This window comes from Muntiacus reevesi, chromosome 2 (genome assembly GCF_963930625.1).
Source record: "Muntiacus reevesi chromosome 2, mMunRee1.1, whole genome shotgun sequence".
In the NCBI taxonomy this organism is placed as follows: Eukaryota; Metazoa; Chordata; class Mammalia; order Artiodactyla; family Cervidae; genus Muntiacus; species Muntiacus reevesi.
The window spans coordinates 138687767-138704879 of NC_089250.1; the positions used below are offsets into that span (position 1 = coordinate 138687767).

Consider the following 17113-nt stretch of genomic DNA (forward strand, 5'->3'; position numbering starts at 1 on the left):
CTTAGTTTTTTGAATGTTGAGTTTTAAGCCAGCTTTTTCCACTCTCTTCTTTCACCTTCATCAAGAAGCTCTTTAGTTCTTCATTTTCTGTCATTAAAGTGGTATCATCAACACTGAATATGCTTTGGAAGGACTGATGTTGAAGCTGAAGCTCCAATACTTTGCCCAACCAGATGCGAAGAGTTGATTCATTGGAAAAGATCCTGATGCTGGGAAATATTGAGGGAAAGGGGTGACAGAGGATGAGATGATTGAGTGATATCACTGACTCAATGGACATGAGCTTGAGCAAAGTCAGAGAGATAGTGATGGACAGAGAAGCCTGGCGTGCTGCAGTTCATGATGTCACAAAGAGACAGACATGACTTAGTGACTGAACAATAACAATTCACATTTTAGACAAGAAACCCATTTTATAAAAAGTTACTTTTCTTGTTCTCATTTATTTTATTTGTTTTTTATTGGAGGATTTTTGCTTTACAATGTTGTGGTGGCCAACATTTTTCATTTGTATGTTTTTCTTCTCATACAGCATGGATACTTGCTGCTTTTTAAAATCTGTTCCTTCAAATACATTAATGCACCTACAATCGCTGTTTAAATTCCTTGTTGATTCTAGAGATGATTCTTTCAACTATTCATTATATAAAATGCATGTTGAGGTTCTCAACTATTCCCTTTTTTTCTTTATCAGTGCTTTATTTTCTACAGACTTTGAAAAAAGATAATGCTCAGCGCTAATAAATTTAGGTTATAAAATGATGTAAAAATAGCCTTTTAAACTGTTTTCTTTTTTTTTTTTTTCCTTGAACTTAACATTCGTTTTGCATGAAAATAGTACAAATAAACGCTGTGGATTTTATTTTTTGTTTTGCTTTTTTTTTTAATTAATTAATTGATTTATTTTTATTAGTTGGAGGATAATTACTTCACAATATTTCAGTGGGCTTTGTCATAAATTGGTATGAATCAGTCATAGAGTTACACGTATTCCCCATCCCGATCCCCCCTCCCACTTCCCTGTCCACCCGACTCCTCTGGGTCCTCCCAGTGCACCAGGCCCGAGCACTTGTCTCATGCATCCCACCTGGGCTGGTGATCTGTTGCACCATAGATAATATACATGCTGTTCTTTTGAAACATCCTACCCTCATCTTCTCCCACAGAGTTCAAAAGTCTGTTCTGTACTTCTGTGTCTCTTTTTCTGTTTTGCATATAGGGTTATCATTACCATCTTTTAAAATTCCATATATATGTGTTAGTATGCTGTAATGTTCTCTATCTTTCTGGCTTACTTCACTCTGTATAATGGGCTCCAGTTTCATCCATCTCATTAGAACTGATTCAAATGAATTCTCTTTAACAGCTGAGTAATATTCCATGGTGTATATGTACCACAGCTTTCTTATCCATTCTTCTGCTGATGGGCATCTAGGTTGCTTCCATGTCCTGGCTATTATAAACAGTGCTGCGATGAACATTGGGGTACACGTGTCTCTTTCAGATCTGGTTTCCTTAGTGAGTATGCCCAGAAGTGGGATTGCTGGGTCATATGGCAGTCCTATTTCCAGTTTTTTAAGAAATCTCCACACTGTTTTCCATAGTGGCTATACTAGTTTGCATTCCCACCAACAGTGTAAGAGGGTTCCCTTTTCTCCACACCCTCTCCAGCATTTATTGCTTGTAGACTTTTGGATAGCAGCCATCCTGACTGGCGTGTAATGGTACCTCATTGTGGTTTTGATTTGCATTTCTCTGATGATGAGTGATGTTGAGCATCTTTTCATGTGTTTGTTAGCCATCTGTATGTCTTCTTTGGAGAAATGTCTGTTTAGTTCTTTGGCCCATTTTTTGATTGGGTCATTTATTTTTCTGGAATTGAGCTTCAGGAGTTGCTTGTATATTTTTGAGATTAATCCTTTGTCTGTTTCTTCATTTGCTATTATTTTCTCCCAATCTGAGGGGTGTCTTTTCACCTTACTTATAGTTTCCTTTGTAGTGCAGAAGCTTTTAAGTTTCATTAGGTCCCATTTGTTTAGTTTTGCTTTTATTTCCAATATTCTGGGAGGTGGGTCATAGAGGATCTTGCTGTGATTTATGTCAGAGAGTGTTTTGCCTATGTTCTCTAGGAGTTTTATAGTTTCTGGTCTTACATTTAGATCTTTAATCCCTTTTGAGTTTATTTTTGTGTATGGTGTTAGAAAGTGTTCTGGTTTCATTCTTTTACAAGTGGTTGTCCAGTTTTCCCAGCACCACTTGTTAAAGAGGTTGTCTTTTTTCCATTGTATATCCTAAGGCAGTGGATTTTAATTGAATTGTCTTTTTCAAAAACCATTATTTACATAGCTAGGGTGAAATGATCTACTCAGGTTAAGGTAAAAGTGATGTGCTGATTTTATGCATGTGTAGTACTTTGTTGTTAAGGGAATTAGTAGGTAAAATATTGCTTTGTGAAAATGAAAGTCATTCAGTCGTGTCTGACTCTTTGCAACCCCATGGACTATCCATGGAATTCTCCAGGCCAGAATACTGGAGTGGGTAGCCTTTCCCTTCTCCAGTGTATCTTCCCAACCCAGGGATTGAACCCAGGTCTCCTGCACTGTAGGCAGATTCTTTACCAGCTGAGCCACAAGGAAGCCCAAAATATTGCTTTAGAGTTCCTAAAATTACCTTTACCTGTTATCTTAAATACAAATGTCTCGTGTATGTTTTAATGACTTGTTTAAATTGCTTGCTATTCTTTAGGGTTGCCGTGTGACCCCACTTTCATCCTGGGCTGTGCTCCCTGCAATGTGATCTGCTCCATTATTTTCCAGAACCGTTTTGATTATAAAGATCCGATTTTTCTAGATCTAATGGAAAAACTGAATGAAAACGTCAGGATTGTGAGCTCTCCATGGGTTCAGGTGAGGTCAAGGTCCTTTCTTCTCCGGGAATCATTTCTGCTCTTTTCTCCATGAGGTCCAGATACACCAAGCTGTGAAGTGAATGTGTGAACAGCACAGTCCTGCCCAGAGCTGAGAATCACAGAGTGCTCATCTGGGGATGATGATGGAGGCCTTTAATGATAGACAGGAAAATTCATGCCCAGAATACAGAACTGTAATTCAGTCCTATTGACACTGTTCTGTGATTTTCCCATCAATTTCCAAAGCCCCTTTCCATATACTATTTTGGTAGCTTCCTGAAAGCATGCCTACAGCAGTAGAAGGACTTCCATGTCCTGGAAAGCCTTCCATTGCCCACAAGTCTTGTCACCCAGTCACCACGTAAGGACTTCTTCAGCACATTAAGTTGGCAGAAGTATCTGTGTTTGGAAAGGAAAAGAATGTCTCAAGGGGGAGAGTGCTGCCAGGGGACACTGACTAGGACAGGAATGTTTGGTGCTTCAGTTTGCGTCTTAACTGACAAGGTAATTGCTTTGGGGGTGATAAAGGGGATTGGGGATTTTTGGTGTAGGTACCACAAACCAACATCACAGGTGTGGATTTGCTGAGCTGACATGTTCTGCCCTCTACCTAAAAGACAATGATGTGAACTTGCAGAGGTCACTTAATTGCTCTGGGTCCCAGTGACTTTATCACGTTGAGTTGAGTTTCATGTTTTTTTGTTGCTTGTTTTTTTTTTTTTTTTTTTTTTTTCAGCCTTGACCAGATGGACCTTTGCTGGCAAAGTAATCTCTGTTTTTTATTATGTTGTCTAGGTTGGTTATAACTTTAGTATTCTTTCAATCCTGAAATATGATATTATGTTTGAGCCTATGAGATAGCAGCAGAAACATCAGGGACCAGCTCTGGACTGGATATCAGGTTGTCCAAACTCTCTTAACCTCTGTTGTTTGTCATCTACAAAAAGTGAGTCTTAGTATTTCATGCCATCCCATGTTTCATGATAGTAGGGAAGAGTTGATATAAGAAAATGAGATAATTTTTATAACAGTGCCTTTATACTATACATAAAATATATGATTATAGGAAATGTTTATCATCTTTGATCCCTGGTCAGAATGTTCTCCCTCATAGGCATCTATCAGTATAGCAAACTGTGTACCTGTAAGGTAAGAATTTCCCTCAATACAGAGACCATATTATATTAATATTTATAATACCATTTCTGGCATATGGCATATGGTATAGAATTATTATTAAAGTGATCTTTATTTAATAAACAGTTGTTTCTCTCCTAGGTTTGCAATAATTTCCCTGCACTCATTGATTATTTACCAGGAAGTCATAACAAAGTACTTAAAAATGTTGCTGATTTAAAAAGTTATGTGTTGGAGAAAGCAAAGGAACACAAAGCATCCCTGGATATTAACAACCCTCGGGACTATATTGATTGTTTCCTGATTAGAATGGAGCAGGTAAAATGTTAATGACAGTTCAGTTATCTGATCGATTGTGCATTCTGTGGTTCAGTGACTAGTTCTGTATCCACCAGAGTTATTTTAATGGTCAGGCAAGCATTTTAAATACCTATTGTGTGCATGATAAGTAGAAAAATTGATCCTGCTCTTTGTGCACTAAGAATCTACCCAAAGAGAGACAGAATGACACCTCAGGTGAAATGTAAACAATTATAAACTAGTTGTTTATTCCCTAAGTTGTGTCTGAATATTTTGAGAAAATACAAAATATCATGCTGTAATATGAAGATGGTCATGGTAATTGCACACACTGTGTGAGGGAATGGGAAAGAATGGCTTAAGGCAGCTGGCCTTCCTGTATGTCCAGTGTTTGGAAATATAATAATATATTTGCATTGAAGGACAGGGGAGGGAATTTCAGATGGGTGTATGCTGTATTCAACAGTGCAGAGAAGTGTGATTGGAAAGAGTAGGTGGATGGAAGAGAGAAACCTTAATTGAATGTAAAGTAAAATGGGTTGGCATAGATATGGAGTTGGAAGTTGGTGTCTGTGAGCACCATTTATGGAAAAGACTTTTTCCCACATAAGTCATCTTGACATCCTTCTCAAAAATCAGTTGACTCAAAATATGGGGGTTTGTTTGTGTAATCTCAATTCTATGTCAATTATCTCTGCCACTCCTTATGTCAGTATCACATCATCTGGTGGTCTTAATTACTAGCTTTGTAGTTAATTTTGAAATTGAAATATAACTTAACTTTGTTGTTCTTTCTAAAGATAGTTTTGGCTTTAGTGGTCCCTTAAATTTCCATGTGGATATTAGAATAAACTTGTCAATTTATACCAAGAAGGCAGTAGTGATTTTGATAAGATTGCAAAATTTTAATGAGTCTATGCTTCTGGACTGTAAACTTCATGTGTGTTCCTCAGTGTTTTTCTCCCTCCTTAGATGGGGCAGGAAAAGCGAGAGTGAGCTAGAGCTGGGAATTTCACTTCTCCCACCTGGAATGCTAGAGATAACTGGATGGAATATTTTTCCACCCTCAAGTTGGTTAGTGTCTGATAAAACCCCAGCAGGTGAGGCTCTGATTAACTAGCTTCTCTTGAGGACAGGACTTCTTAAGACTTTATTTGGCTACTCAATCTTGCAATATCTTTTTTCTTCTTACTCATTCAATGTGTATTTGGGTCTTAAGTGACTTTCTTGTAAACAATGTACATTTTTATTTCTAATTTGAGGAATTAATATAATAAACATATAACATATTAGCTTTAGATGTACAACATAAAGATTCAATATATGCATGTATTGCAAAATGACCACCACGATAAGTCTAAATAACATTCATCTCACATATAATTGCAGGTTTTTCTTGTGATAAGAATTTTTAAGATTTACACTCCTAGCAACTTGCAAATTTACAATGCAGTATTAACTATAGTTATCATGCTGTATAGTACATCCCTAGGACTTATTTATATTTTACAACTGGAAATTTGTAATTTTGACCACGTTCATTCATTTTGACCCCTCTTCATCTCTGATAGCCACCAATGTGTTCTCTGCATTTATGAGTTCAGATTTTTATTTTATATTCCATGTATGTGTGCATGCTCAGTCACTCAGTTGTATCTGAACTCTTTGCGACCCCATGGACTGTAACCCATGAAGCTCTTCTGTCCATGGGATTTTCCAGGCAAAAATATTGAAGCGAGCTGCTATTTCCTATTACAGGGGATCTTCCTAACCCAGGAATTGAACCCAGGTCTCTTGTGTCTCCTGCTTTGGTAGGTGAATTCTTTAGCACTGCGCCATTGAGAAAGCCTATAGTCCACGTATAGGTGAAATAATATGATATTTTATTTTCTCTTCCTGATTTATTCCATTTAGCATAATGCCTTCAAGTCCCATCCACACAATCATAAATGGCAAGATTTCCTTCCTTTTTATGGCTATATTATATTCCATTGTAAATGGGATATTCATCTACACAGTTTAAAATGATTAGATGCAGTGAATGATTTACTTCAGTATACTACTGTTTATTGTAAAAAGTACAATGCCAGAAACTTTCTGGTAAATTTTAAAATTTTTCTGGTATTGTACTTTTAGCTCCCAAATTTCTATTGGTCCTTTATTATAATGCTGTTCTCATTATTGATATTCCCTATTGTTCTGATACTTTTCTGATATTCTTAGTTCTATGTACATGGTTTAATTCATCTCTTTGCACATACCTAAGACATGTATCTTATAGTTTTTAATCTAGTAATTCCAGTGTCTGGGCTTCCTCAACAGTGGTTTGTGTCAATTTTTTTTCAGCTGTTAATGGACTATAAGTTTTATATGATGTGATAATTCTGGAAATAAGATTTTACTCTCTTCTAACAATTGTTATTGTTATTTGATGAAGACTGTATTCATTTCTTTTTGTAGTAACTTTTCTACATTATTTTTGCCAAGACTATTTTATTATCTTGTATGGTCACTTGACTTTCTGTTCTATTATCTCCATAGTTGGATAGTGACCTTACAAAGATTCTCTTAAATACATGTACCTAAATATCAATAGGAAAAGAAAGCATTCTCTTTATGTTTTCAATGAAAACCATAGAGATTGAAACAGTGGTTTTTCTCTGTGCCAGCCTCTCAATAATCCAAACACACAGTCCCAATGTAGAAGAATGTGGTCTAGTTTCCTGCTCTGAGATCCGCTGGCTACACCACAAATACAGTCCATGCTTTCCATAACTGTCTGCCTTGGAACTGGGTTTTGAGGAGTGTTAGGCAGCATGGGAAATGTCACATTTACGAAACATTGCATTTAAGCACATTGGCTGCAAGTGTCTAACTAGTTTCCAGAATCCCAAAGTAGTTGCTCAGATACTGTGTGCATGGTGAGTTGTTTCAGTGGAGGGATGGATTTCTGAAACTTCCTATCTGCCTTCTTTGGGACATTAATTCAGTAAAGCTATCATAACAATACTGAGTGTTTTGATCTACGTTAAGAAAGGTTTTTTATTTATAAGCATGCTAAGTCACTTCAGTCCTACCTGACTCTGTGGACTGCAGCCTGCCAGGCTCCCCTGTCCATGGGATCCTCCAGGCAAGAATACTGGAGTGGGTTGCCATGCCCTCCTCCTAGAGATCTTCCCAACTCAGGTATCAAACCTGTGTCTCTTCCATCTACCTGCACTGGCCAGTGGATTCTTTACCACTAGCGCCACCTGGGAAGATCTTTATTTATGTAGGTTTTCTTTAATCTTTCAATATTATTTTATAAAATTCCTTTCAGCAGTGTTTTCTATAGCCTAACAATGATAGGCTATGTACACATAACCACTTTATCTTCAAATCCAATTCAAGGAATGAAAATACTAGTATTGTTTTATGAGTTCACTGCATTTCTTACTGACTATGAATAGTTTTGAATTGACAAGCTTATAGCTTGTGTAAAATCAAAGGTGATGACTCTTTCTCTAAAAAGTATACTCATTCAGAGTGTTTGGTCTCCCTTCAGTGTGTTTATTACTTAATATTAGACATGGCACTGGACCACTGGAGATTGCAAATGCATCGTGGAATTAATACTGGCCTAAGGACAGGTTCACAATGTTTTTGCATGTTAGCAGTCCCTTCTACTCAGTATTGAAAACAGCCTGTTTACTTTTACTTGTCAAGTGCTTTTTATGTTGTTGTTCTGATTCTGTGAAAAATGCCCTTGGTAATTTGATAGGGATTACATTGAATCTGTAGATTGCCTTGGATCATATAGTAATTTTCAAATATTGATTCTTCTGATCCACGAACATGATATATCTCTCCATCTGTTTATGTCATCTTTGATTTTTTCATTGGGATCTTATAGTTTTCTGAGTACAGATCTTTTGCCTTGTTAGGTAGGTTTATGCCTAGATGGTTTATTCTTTTTGGTGTGATGGCAAATGAGTCGGTTTCCTTCATTTCTCATTCTGATCTTTCATTGTTAGTGTATAGGAATGAAAGAGATTTCTTTTCTATGTATTAATGCTGTATCCTGCAACTTTACCAAATTCATCAATGAGATCTAGTAGTTTTATGGTAGCATCTTTAGGATTTTCTGTGTATAATATCATGTATAATACCATTGGTTGCAGTGTGGTGGGTATGTGCTCAGTCATGTTTGATCCATTGGTTATTTAACAACATATTGTTCAGCCTCCATGTGTTTTTGTCTTATACACTTTTCCCTGTAATTGATATCTAATCTCATAGTCTTGTTGTTGGAAAAGTTTCTTGATATGATTTCAATTTTCTAAAATTTACTGAGTTTTGATTTGTGACCCAAGATGATATCCTGGAGAATGTTCCATGTCTGCTTAACAAAAAAGTATATTCTGCTGCCTTTGAATGGAATGTCCAATTAATATCTAGGACAGTAAGTTTATCTAGTCTAATGGGTTATTTAAGGCTTGTGTTTCCTTCTTAATCTTCTGTCTGGATGATCTTTCCAGTGCTGTAATTTTAAGTTGCCCACTGTTATTTTGTTTCTATAGATTTCCCCTTTAATGGCTGTTAGCATTTGCCTGATACACTGTGGTGCTCCTATGTTGGGTGCATATGTACTTACAACTGTTACATCTTCTTGGATTGATCCTTGATCATTATGTACTGCCCTTTCTTGTCTCTTGTAAGAGTCTTTATTTAATTTACTTGTTTACCTTATTTATTTGGCTGTGCCAGGTCTTAGTTGTAACATGCAGGATCTTCTAATTGTGGCATGCAAGCACTTAGTTGCAGCATGTGAGATTTACTTCCCCAACCAGGGGTCAAACCTGGGCCACCTGTGTTGGGAGTGCACAATCTTAGTCACTGGACCACCAGGGAAATCCCAGTCTTTATTTTAAAGTCTATTTTGTCCAATATGAGTATTGCTACTCCAGCTTTCTTTTGATTTCCATTTGTATGGACTATCTCTTTCCATGCCTTCACTTTCAATCTATCAAATACTTGTTTTTGAGTAAGAAAGAGAAAGTGTACCAGTAGGCTTCTACTTACATCTTGTTTGCAAAATGTTAAGCTGCATAGCCTGAAAGTGAATGTGTTAGTCACTCGGTTGTGTCTGCCTCTTTGTGACTTCATGGACTGTAGCCCGCCAGGCTTCATGGAAGCCTGTCCATGGAATACTCCAGGCAAGAATACTGAAGTGGGTGGCCATTCCATCATCCAGGGGATGGAGAAGTCATTGCCTTCTCCAGGGGATCTTCCCTACCCAGGAGTCAAATTTGAGTCTCCTGCATTGCAGGAAGATTCTTTACCATGAAAGCCACTACCTAAATGCAAAAGAGACTGATGAATGGAACTTTTAGGCAAATGAGGAATAAGGCAGGAGAAAATGACATTTAAGTCAACTGATCTATAGTATTTTGTTTTTCTATACAGTGTTGTTTTTTTTTTTCCCTGTAATTGCCAAGTAGTTTGTATGTTGCCTTAATTTTAAAACACCATGAGCTATTTTGGATTAAGGGAAATTCTGATAAACTAGCTTGTCAAACAATTTTATCAAATCATTCCTAGGAGAAACAAAATCAACAATTGGAGTATACTTTTGAAAACTTGACAACCACTGTATTTGATTTGTTTGGAGCTGGGACAGAGACGACAAGCACCACTCTGAGATATGGGCTCCTCCTGCTGCTAAAGCACCCAGAGGTCACAGGTATGGTACATGGCGAGCAGGGTGACTGCAGAAGAGATATTGGAAAGAGACTGGGAGTGTTTTCCATCTTGTTGCTCTTAGTTCAGTTCAGTTCAATTGTTCAGTAGTATCCGACTCCTTGCGACCCAATGAATTGCAGCCCACCAGGCCTCCCTGTCCATCACCAACGCCTGGAGTTTACTCAAACTAACGTCCATGGAGTCGGTGATGCCATGCAGCCAGCTCATCCTCTATCATACCCTTCTCCTCCTGCCCCCAATCCCTTCCAGCATCAGGGTATTTTCCAATGAGTCAACTCTTCGCATGAGGTGGCCAAAGTACTGAAGTTTCAGCTTCTGCATCAGTCCTTCCAATGAACAACCAGGACTGATTACCTTTAGGATAGACTGGTTGGATCTCCTTGCAGTCCAAGGGACTCTCAAGTCTTCTCCAACACCACAGTTCAAAAGCATCACTTTTTTGGCACTCAACTTTCTTCACAGTCCAACTCTCACATCCATACATGACCACTGGAAAAACCATAGCCTTGAGTAGGCACACCTTTATTGGCAAAGTAATGTCTCTGTTTTTTAATATGCTATCTAGGTTGGTCACAACTTTCCTTCCAAGGAGTAAGCGTCTTTTAATATCATGGCTTCAATCACCATCTGCAGTGATTTTGGAACCGCAGAAAATAAAGTCTGATGCTGTTTCCACTGTTTCCCCATCTATTTCCCATGAAGTGATGGGATCAGATGCCATGATCTTAGTTTTCTGAATGTTGAGCTTTAAGTCAACTTTTTCACTCTCCTCTTTCACTTTCATCAAGAGGCTTTTTAGTTCCTCTTCACTTTCTGCCATAAGGGTGGTGTCATTTGCATATCTGAGATTATTGATATTTCTCCTGACAGTCTTGATTCCAGCTTGTGCTTCTTCCAGCCCAGCATTCCTCATGATGTACACTTCATATAAGTTAAATAAGCAGGGTGACAATATACAGCCTTGACATACTCCTTTCCCTATTTGGAACTAGTGTGTTTGTCCATGTCCAGTTCAAACTGCTGCTTCCTGACCTGCATATAGGTTTCTCAAGAGGCAGGTCAGGTGGTCTGGTATTCCCATCTCTTTCAGAATTTTCCACACTTGATTGTGATCCACACAGTCAAAGGCTTTGGCATAGTCAGTAAAGCAGAAATAGATGTTTTTCTGGAACTCTCTTGCTTTTTTGATGATCCAGCAGATGTTGGCAATTTGATCTCTGGTTCCTCTGCCTTTTCTAAATCCAGCTTGAACATCTGGAAGTTCTCGGTTTACCTATTGCTGAAGCCTGGCTTGGAGAATTTTGAGCATTACTTTACTAGCGTGTGAGATGAGTGCAACTGTGCATTAGTTTGAGCTTTCTTTGGGATTGGAATGAAACCTGACCTTTTCCAGTCCCGTGGCCACTGCTGAGTTTTCCAAATTTGCTGGCACATTGAGTCCAGCACTTTCACAGCATCATCTTTCAGGATTTGAAATAGCTCAACTGGAAATTCCATCACCTCCACTAGCTTTGTTCATAGTGATGCTTTCTAAGACCCACTTGACTTCACATTCCAGGATGTCTGGCTCTAGGTGAGTGATCACACCATCATGATTATCTGGGTCATGAAGATCTTTTTTTTACAGTTCTTCTGTGTATCTTGTCACCTCCTCTTAATATCAATCTCTGTTTGAGCAGCTTAATGTTTTCAGATTTAACGAAGGAATGGCGTTGGTACATCTTTACATAATACAGGAGGATGACAGACAGGAGTGAAGACACTGTGAAAGTAACAAAAGTGATAAAGCAACATCTGGATTTCATGGGAGGTCATGTGTAGCCCAGTATTCTTGCCTGGAAAATCCCATGGGCTGAGGATCCTGGTAGGCTACAGTCCATGGAGTCACAAAGAGTCGGACACGACTGAGCGACTTCACTTCATTTCACTTCACTTCACGTGTAGCAGGCACTCCCAGCATGAATTGGCCTGGGGCTACATAATGGCTTTATTATGGAAAGACCACTTTGTTGCCACCTCACTCTGAAAATGCAGTGTTCTAAAACCAGGGTAGGGAAAATGGAAATTCTCCTTGCTGCTGCTAAGTCGCTTCAATCGTGTTCAACTCTGTGTGACCCCATAGATGGCAGCCCACCAGGATCCTCTGTCTCTGGGATTCTCCAGGAAAGAATACTGGAGTGGGCTGCCATTTCCTTCTCTGGAAACTCTCCTTACTGAAGCCTGAATGGAAATCCTAGAAATTTAGAGAGGTAGCCAGAGATAGCGCCTACTTTCTGGGAAGTGATCTAAAAATTTATATTCACAAGAAATTGTACTATTCAGGTTTAAGGTGCCTGTAAAGGTATTTTATTAGTCCAGAAGTCTGGTTCTAGAGAAACAGTGCTTGCCAAAATAAGAACTTTGGTGGTCTATAATTTTATCTTTTACAAAGAACATTATATAAGACTTACATTTAAAGAGTTATGATTATTCATAGCAATTTAGAAACAATGCCCTGTCATGTGTCAGGATGTCTCTACAATGACTATGAACTATTACAAATGAGATTCAGTTTTCTAAAGTTGGACAAGAGGAGGCCAGGAAACAACCACAGATAGAACTTTAACAAATTTCTAAAACACAGAGAACATATTGAAGGGTGATAATGAAGTCAGTAGAGAAGATGACGTTGTATCCTAAATATCAGAAAAGGAAGATACTTCGCTGGTAGCTCGGATGGTAAAGAACCCACCTGCAATGCAGGAGACCCCGGTTTGATTTCTGGGTCAGGAATGCTCCCCTGGGGAAGAGATAGGCTCCCCAGCCAGTATTCTTGGACTTCCCTGGTAGCTGAGATGACAAAGAATCCATCTCCAATGCGGGAGGCCTGAGTTCGATCCCTGGGTTGGGACGATCCCCTGGAGGAGGGCATGGCAACCCACTATAGTATTCTTGCCTGGAGAACCCCCATTGACAGAGGAGCTTGGCAGGCTACAGTCCGTGGGGTTGCAAAGAGTTGGACACAACTGAGTGACTAAGCACAGCACAGAGAAGATTAAGTTGTGTCCTAAATGTCAGAAAAGGAAGATACATAATTAGGAAAAGTTATTTATATCCCTTCCATCCCGTAAGTTTCAGCATTTAGAAGTAGCAGGTGTCAAGCAGAATAGAGGGAGACAAAGGCTGATAAAAGTAGCTCACCTAGCCACAACTCTTTGACAACTCCCTAGTGGCTCAGAAAGTAAAGAATCTGACTGCAATGCAGGAGACCCAGGTTCAATCCCTTGGTCAGAAAGATCCCCTGGAAAAGGGAAAGGTAATCCACTCCAGTATTCTTCCCTGGAGAATTCCATAGACAGAGGAAGCTGGAAGGCTACAGTCCATGGGATCACAAAGAGTTGGGCATGACTGAGAGACTAACACTTTCAGTTTATCAGATCACTGTGTTCCCCCAATAGGATGAGAGAGGTTTACTCTCTAGAGAAGTGGAATCTAAGAGGCCCAATGCCCAGGACACTGGGCAGAGAAAGGAGGAAAGAGTGAGGTCACAGCGTGGAAAAAAATATAGGGGAAAATTCACATCTTGAATTCAGACTCAGCTCCTTTCTGCATCCTGCTTCCTGAAATTCAGCAACAAGAGAAAAACTCCAGAGAGTGAACACTCTGGAGAAAAGACCTCCATATATTTCCATGTAGATAAATAATTCTCTTGATGTGTATAGCAGAGTGAATGAAATAAAAACATTCACCCCAAGATAGAGGGTCGTGAAACTTCAAAACACCAGGATAAAAGAGGAAATCACAAAAACTTTCAGAGAAATTTAGCAGGTCATAGATAAAGGATTAGAGTTCACAACAGCATCAGAATTCAAGATCAACTATCAAACTAGGTATTGATTTTATAAAGGGTAATTTCAGACCAGTGTGTTTGACAAATTTTTACCCACTCTTTCCCTTTTCTCATCCAAATGCCTGAAGTCATGTCATAGGAAGTCATGGCTCCAGAAATCTTGAGAACTCATGAAGGAGAATGAAAGTGTCAGGACTATTGCTAGGTATCAGGCATAGAAAATATCCACTTCAAAATGGGTTAGATAGATAAAGTAGCTATGAAGGGAGACACCAAACAAAAGAGAAGTGATTGATGATCTGAGATTTCCTTATAGAAGGAAAATTATTATTTGGAGTTTGGAATATTTATCTCAGTATTTGAAAATAATTCTAGATCAAGATACAGAAATGTATAAGAAGAAATAAAGAGACATATTTAAGTCCAAGAAAATACCAAAAATTAAACATAATCATAGTTGTCTGATCAGGAAGCTTTGTTTATGTAATCAGAATGATGATAAAATGAAATTCTAACAGCCGAAAGTTGTGATCTAAATATATTGGGGGAAATGGAGTAACAGGAATTATGTGTGTTATGTGTGTTCTGTATGAAGTGGAAATGGAGCTATACTAATAAATTCTCATCTCCCATAGGACAATATTGTCTAGAAATAGGTATGTTAAAAATAGAAACAGTGAATTATTATTTAGAAATATAGCATCAATTTCAGAAGAAACTGCTAGAATACTCAGTGTGGTAGCTTATGGAAATTGGAAGATGAAAAGAGTACCATTGCAAATTGTACAAATATACAAAAACATGTGAAATTTAACTTTTCTACCTCTATATTATTTTGTTAAAAATTAACATCTGATTCCTATTTTTCTTTCAGCAAGGACTATAATGTCTTGAGGTTATGTTCTGTTTATATTTTAAAACAGTTCATCATTTATTTTATCATGTATGTTAATATAGAGATATGCATGGATGTATCGTAAGCCTAGTTTTTAGGAGACTTACATACATCTGTATTATGGTCATTTTCTCTCTATGTCTGGGTGTACTTCTGGGCATGTAATCCAAATTTGTTCTGCTTTGTTAATATTGTTTTTCTGATCTTAGCTGTTTACTTTTCCAAAAATTAAAAAAAATTTTTTGTTTATTTATTCATTTAGTTTTGGCTGTGCTGGGTGTTTGTTGTTGCATGTGGACTTTCTCTAGTTTTAGCAACTGGGGCTACTTTCTAGTTGCTGTATTCAGGCTTCTCATTGTGATGGCTTCTCTTGTTGTGGAGCACAGGCTCTAGGGCACACAGGCTTCAGTAGTTACAACACATAGGCTCAATAATTGCGAGACACGGGCTCAGTTGCCCGGCAGTATATGGAATCTTCCAGACCAGAGATTGAACACGTGCTTCCTGCATTGGCAGGCAGATTCTTATCCACTGGACCACCAGGGAAGTCCTAACTGATGTTTATAATGATGTTGGAACACCTTCATAATGCCTCGCGTATCCTTGAATTCAGTCCTGAATATTGATTGGAAGGACTGATGCTGAAGCTGAAACTCCAATACTTTGGCCACCTGATGTGAAGAACTGACATTGGAAAAGACCCTGATGCTGGGAAAGTTTGAAGGCAGGAAGAGAAGGGGACGACAAAGAAGGAGATGGTTGGATGGCATTACCAACTCAATGGACATGAGTTTGAGCAAGCTCTGGGGGTTGGTAATGGACAGGGAAGACTGGTGTACTGAGGTCCATGGGGTCGCAAAGAATTGGACATGGCTGAGCAACTGAACTGAACTGATCCCTGAATTGGTATGCAAATATGATATGCGCTTTTCTTTTTTGCATTAGTCATACTATCTCTTATCAGCTAAGGTCCAGGAAGAGATTGACCATGTGATTGGAAGACACCGGAGCCCCTGTATGCAGGACAGAAGCCATATGCCCTACACGGATGCTGTGGTCCACGAGATCCAGAGATACATTGACCTGATCCCTTCCAGTCTACCCCATATGGTGACCCGTGACGTTGAATTTAGAAACTACATCATCCCCAAGGTTAGATTGATTTCTCTTACAGTGACTTCAGTGGTCTTGATATTCCCATTTCACTGTATGGATGCAATCCTTAATGAACACAGATGAGAGAAGCACAAAAATCATATGTGTAGCAATTCAATGGTTTGTGTATTGTTTCCAGATTAGTTTAGAAAGCTATAAAATATTTTGACAGGTAGCAGTGTAAGTCTTCCAAATTTGTTCTGCTTTGTTAATGTTGTTTTTCTGATCTTAGCTGTTTACTTTTCCAAACAATGTTAGTACTAGTTTGTCAATTAACGAAAGCTCTCTGCTGGGATTTTTATCAGTGTTATATTTGATATATTTAGAAAGATTTAACATCATGACTCATTTTATCTTTGTGTTAATAAATATGGTATATACTTCCAATTTTGGGGGGTTTATAGCTCTCTCAAAATTTTTTGGTGTACTGATTGGCTTGCAAATCTTTTATTGTTTTTTTCCCCACTAGATGCTTAATATTATGTTTGCTTTTATAAAATTTTTAGCCTTTTCTATTTCTTTTATCTGGAATATGGGAATATAATCAGCTTTTATCATTTGATGATTTTAATGGTAGGAAACTTGCTAATTTTAAAATCATTACTAATAATCTTTCTCTAAATTAATTGCAATTTCTATATACATTGCCCTGTAATCTGGGTTAATATCCATGTTTCATCTTTGTTTCATTTCTGATCTATAGGAGAGTGGAGGTTAACCTCTCACTACTGAGCATGTTTTATGTACATTTTGGTAGATTTTAAAAATTAGATTAGGAAAACTTACCCTCTTTATTTTTTATGATTTTTAGGTTATAATTGCTATACAATTTTTTCATATTGATTTCTGCAACTATTGCTATGCTTGTATGGCCTTGTATTCCCCACTAAATATACATATTATAAGTATACACACAGCAGAATTTGGTTTGCTACATTTTGTTCAGAACTTCTCTGTTTAGAGTAAAGAATTTTGGTTTACTATATTTCTTCTTCAAAATTTTCTTGTCAGATTTCTGATATTAAGATAATGTTGTCCTTATAAAGTGAGATGAGAAATATTCCCTAATGTGGGCATATTTTATAAGTCTTCCCCTCTTCTACTTGTTGTCACCTAGCTGTGCCTTTGATGTGTCTAATAACTTTTT

General features: G+C 38.0%; 1 protein-coding gene across 2 annotated transcripts in view; it reads left to right on the plus strand.

Moving 5' to 3' along the window:
* The window catches only part of LOC136158239 (cytochrome P450 2C19-like), a 36125-nt gene that overhangs the window by 16394 nt on the left and 2618 nt on the right, over positions 1 to 17113 (plus strand). Inside the window, exons 4-7 of one of the 2 annotated variants that reach the window (XM_065920017.1) lie at positions 2746 to 2906; positions 4187 to 4363; positions 9926 to 10067; positions 15776 to 15963. In XM_065920017.1, coding sequence (XP_065776089.1) covers positions 2746 to 2906; positions 4187 to 4363; positions 9926 to 10067; positions 15776 to 15963 — 668 coding nt within the window. The remainder of the gene's footprint in view (positions 1 to 2745; positions 2907 to 4186; positions 4364 to 9925; positions 10068 to 15775; positions 15964 to 17113) is intronic. The other variant, XM_065920018.1, reaches the window with a different exon arrangement.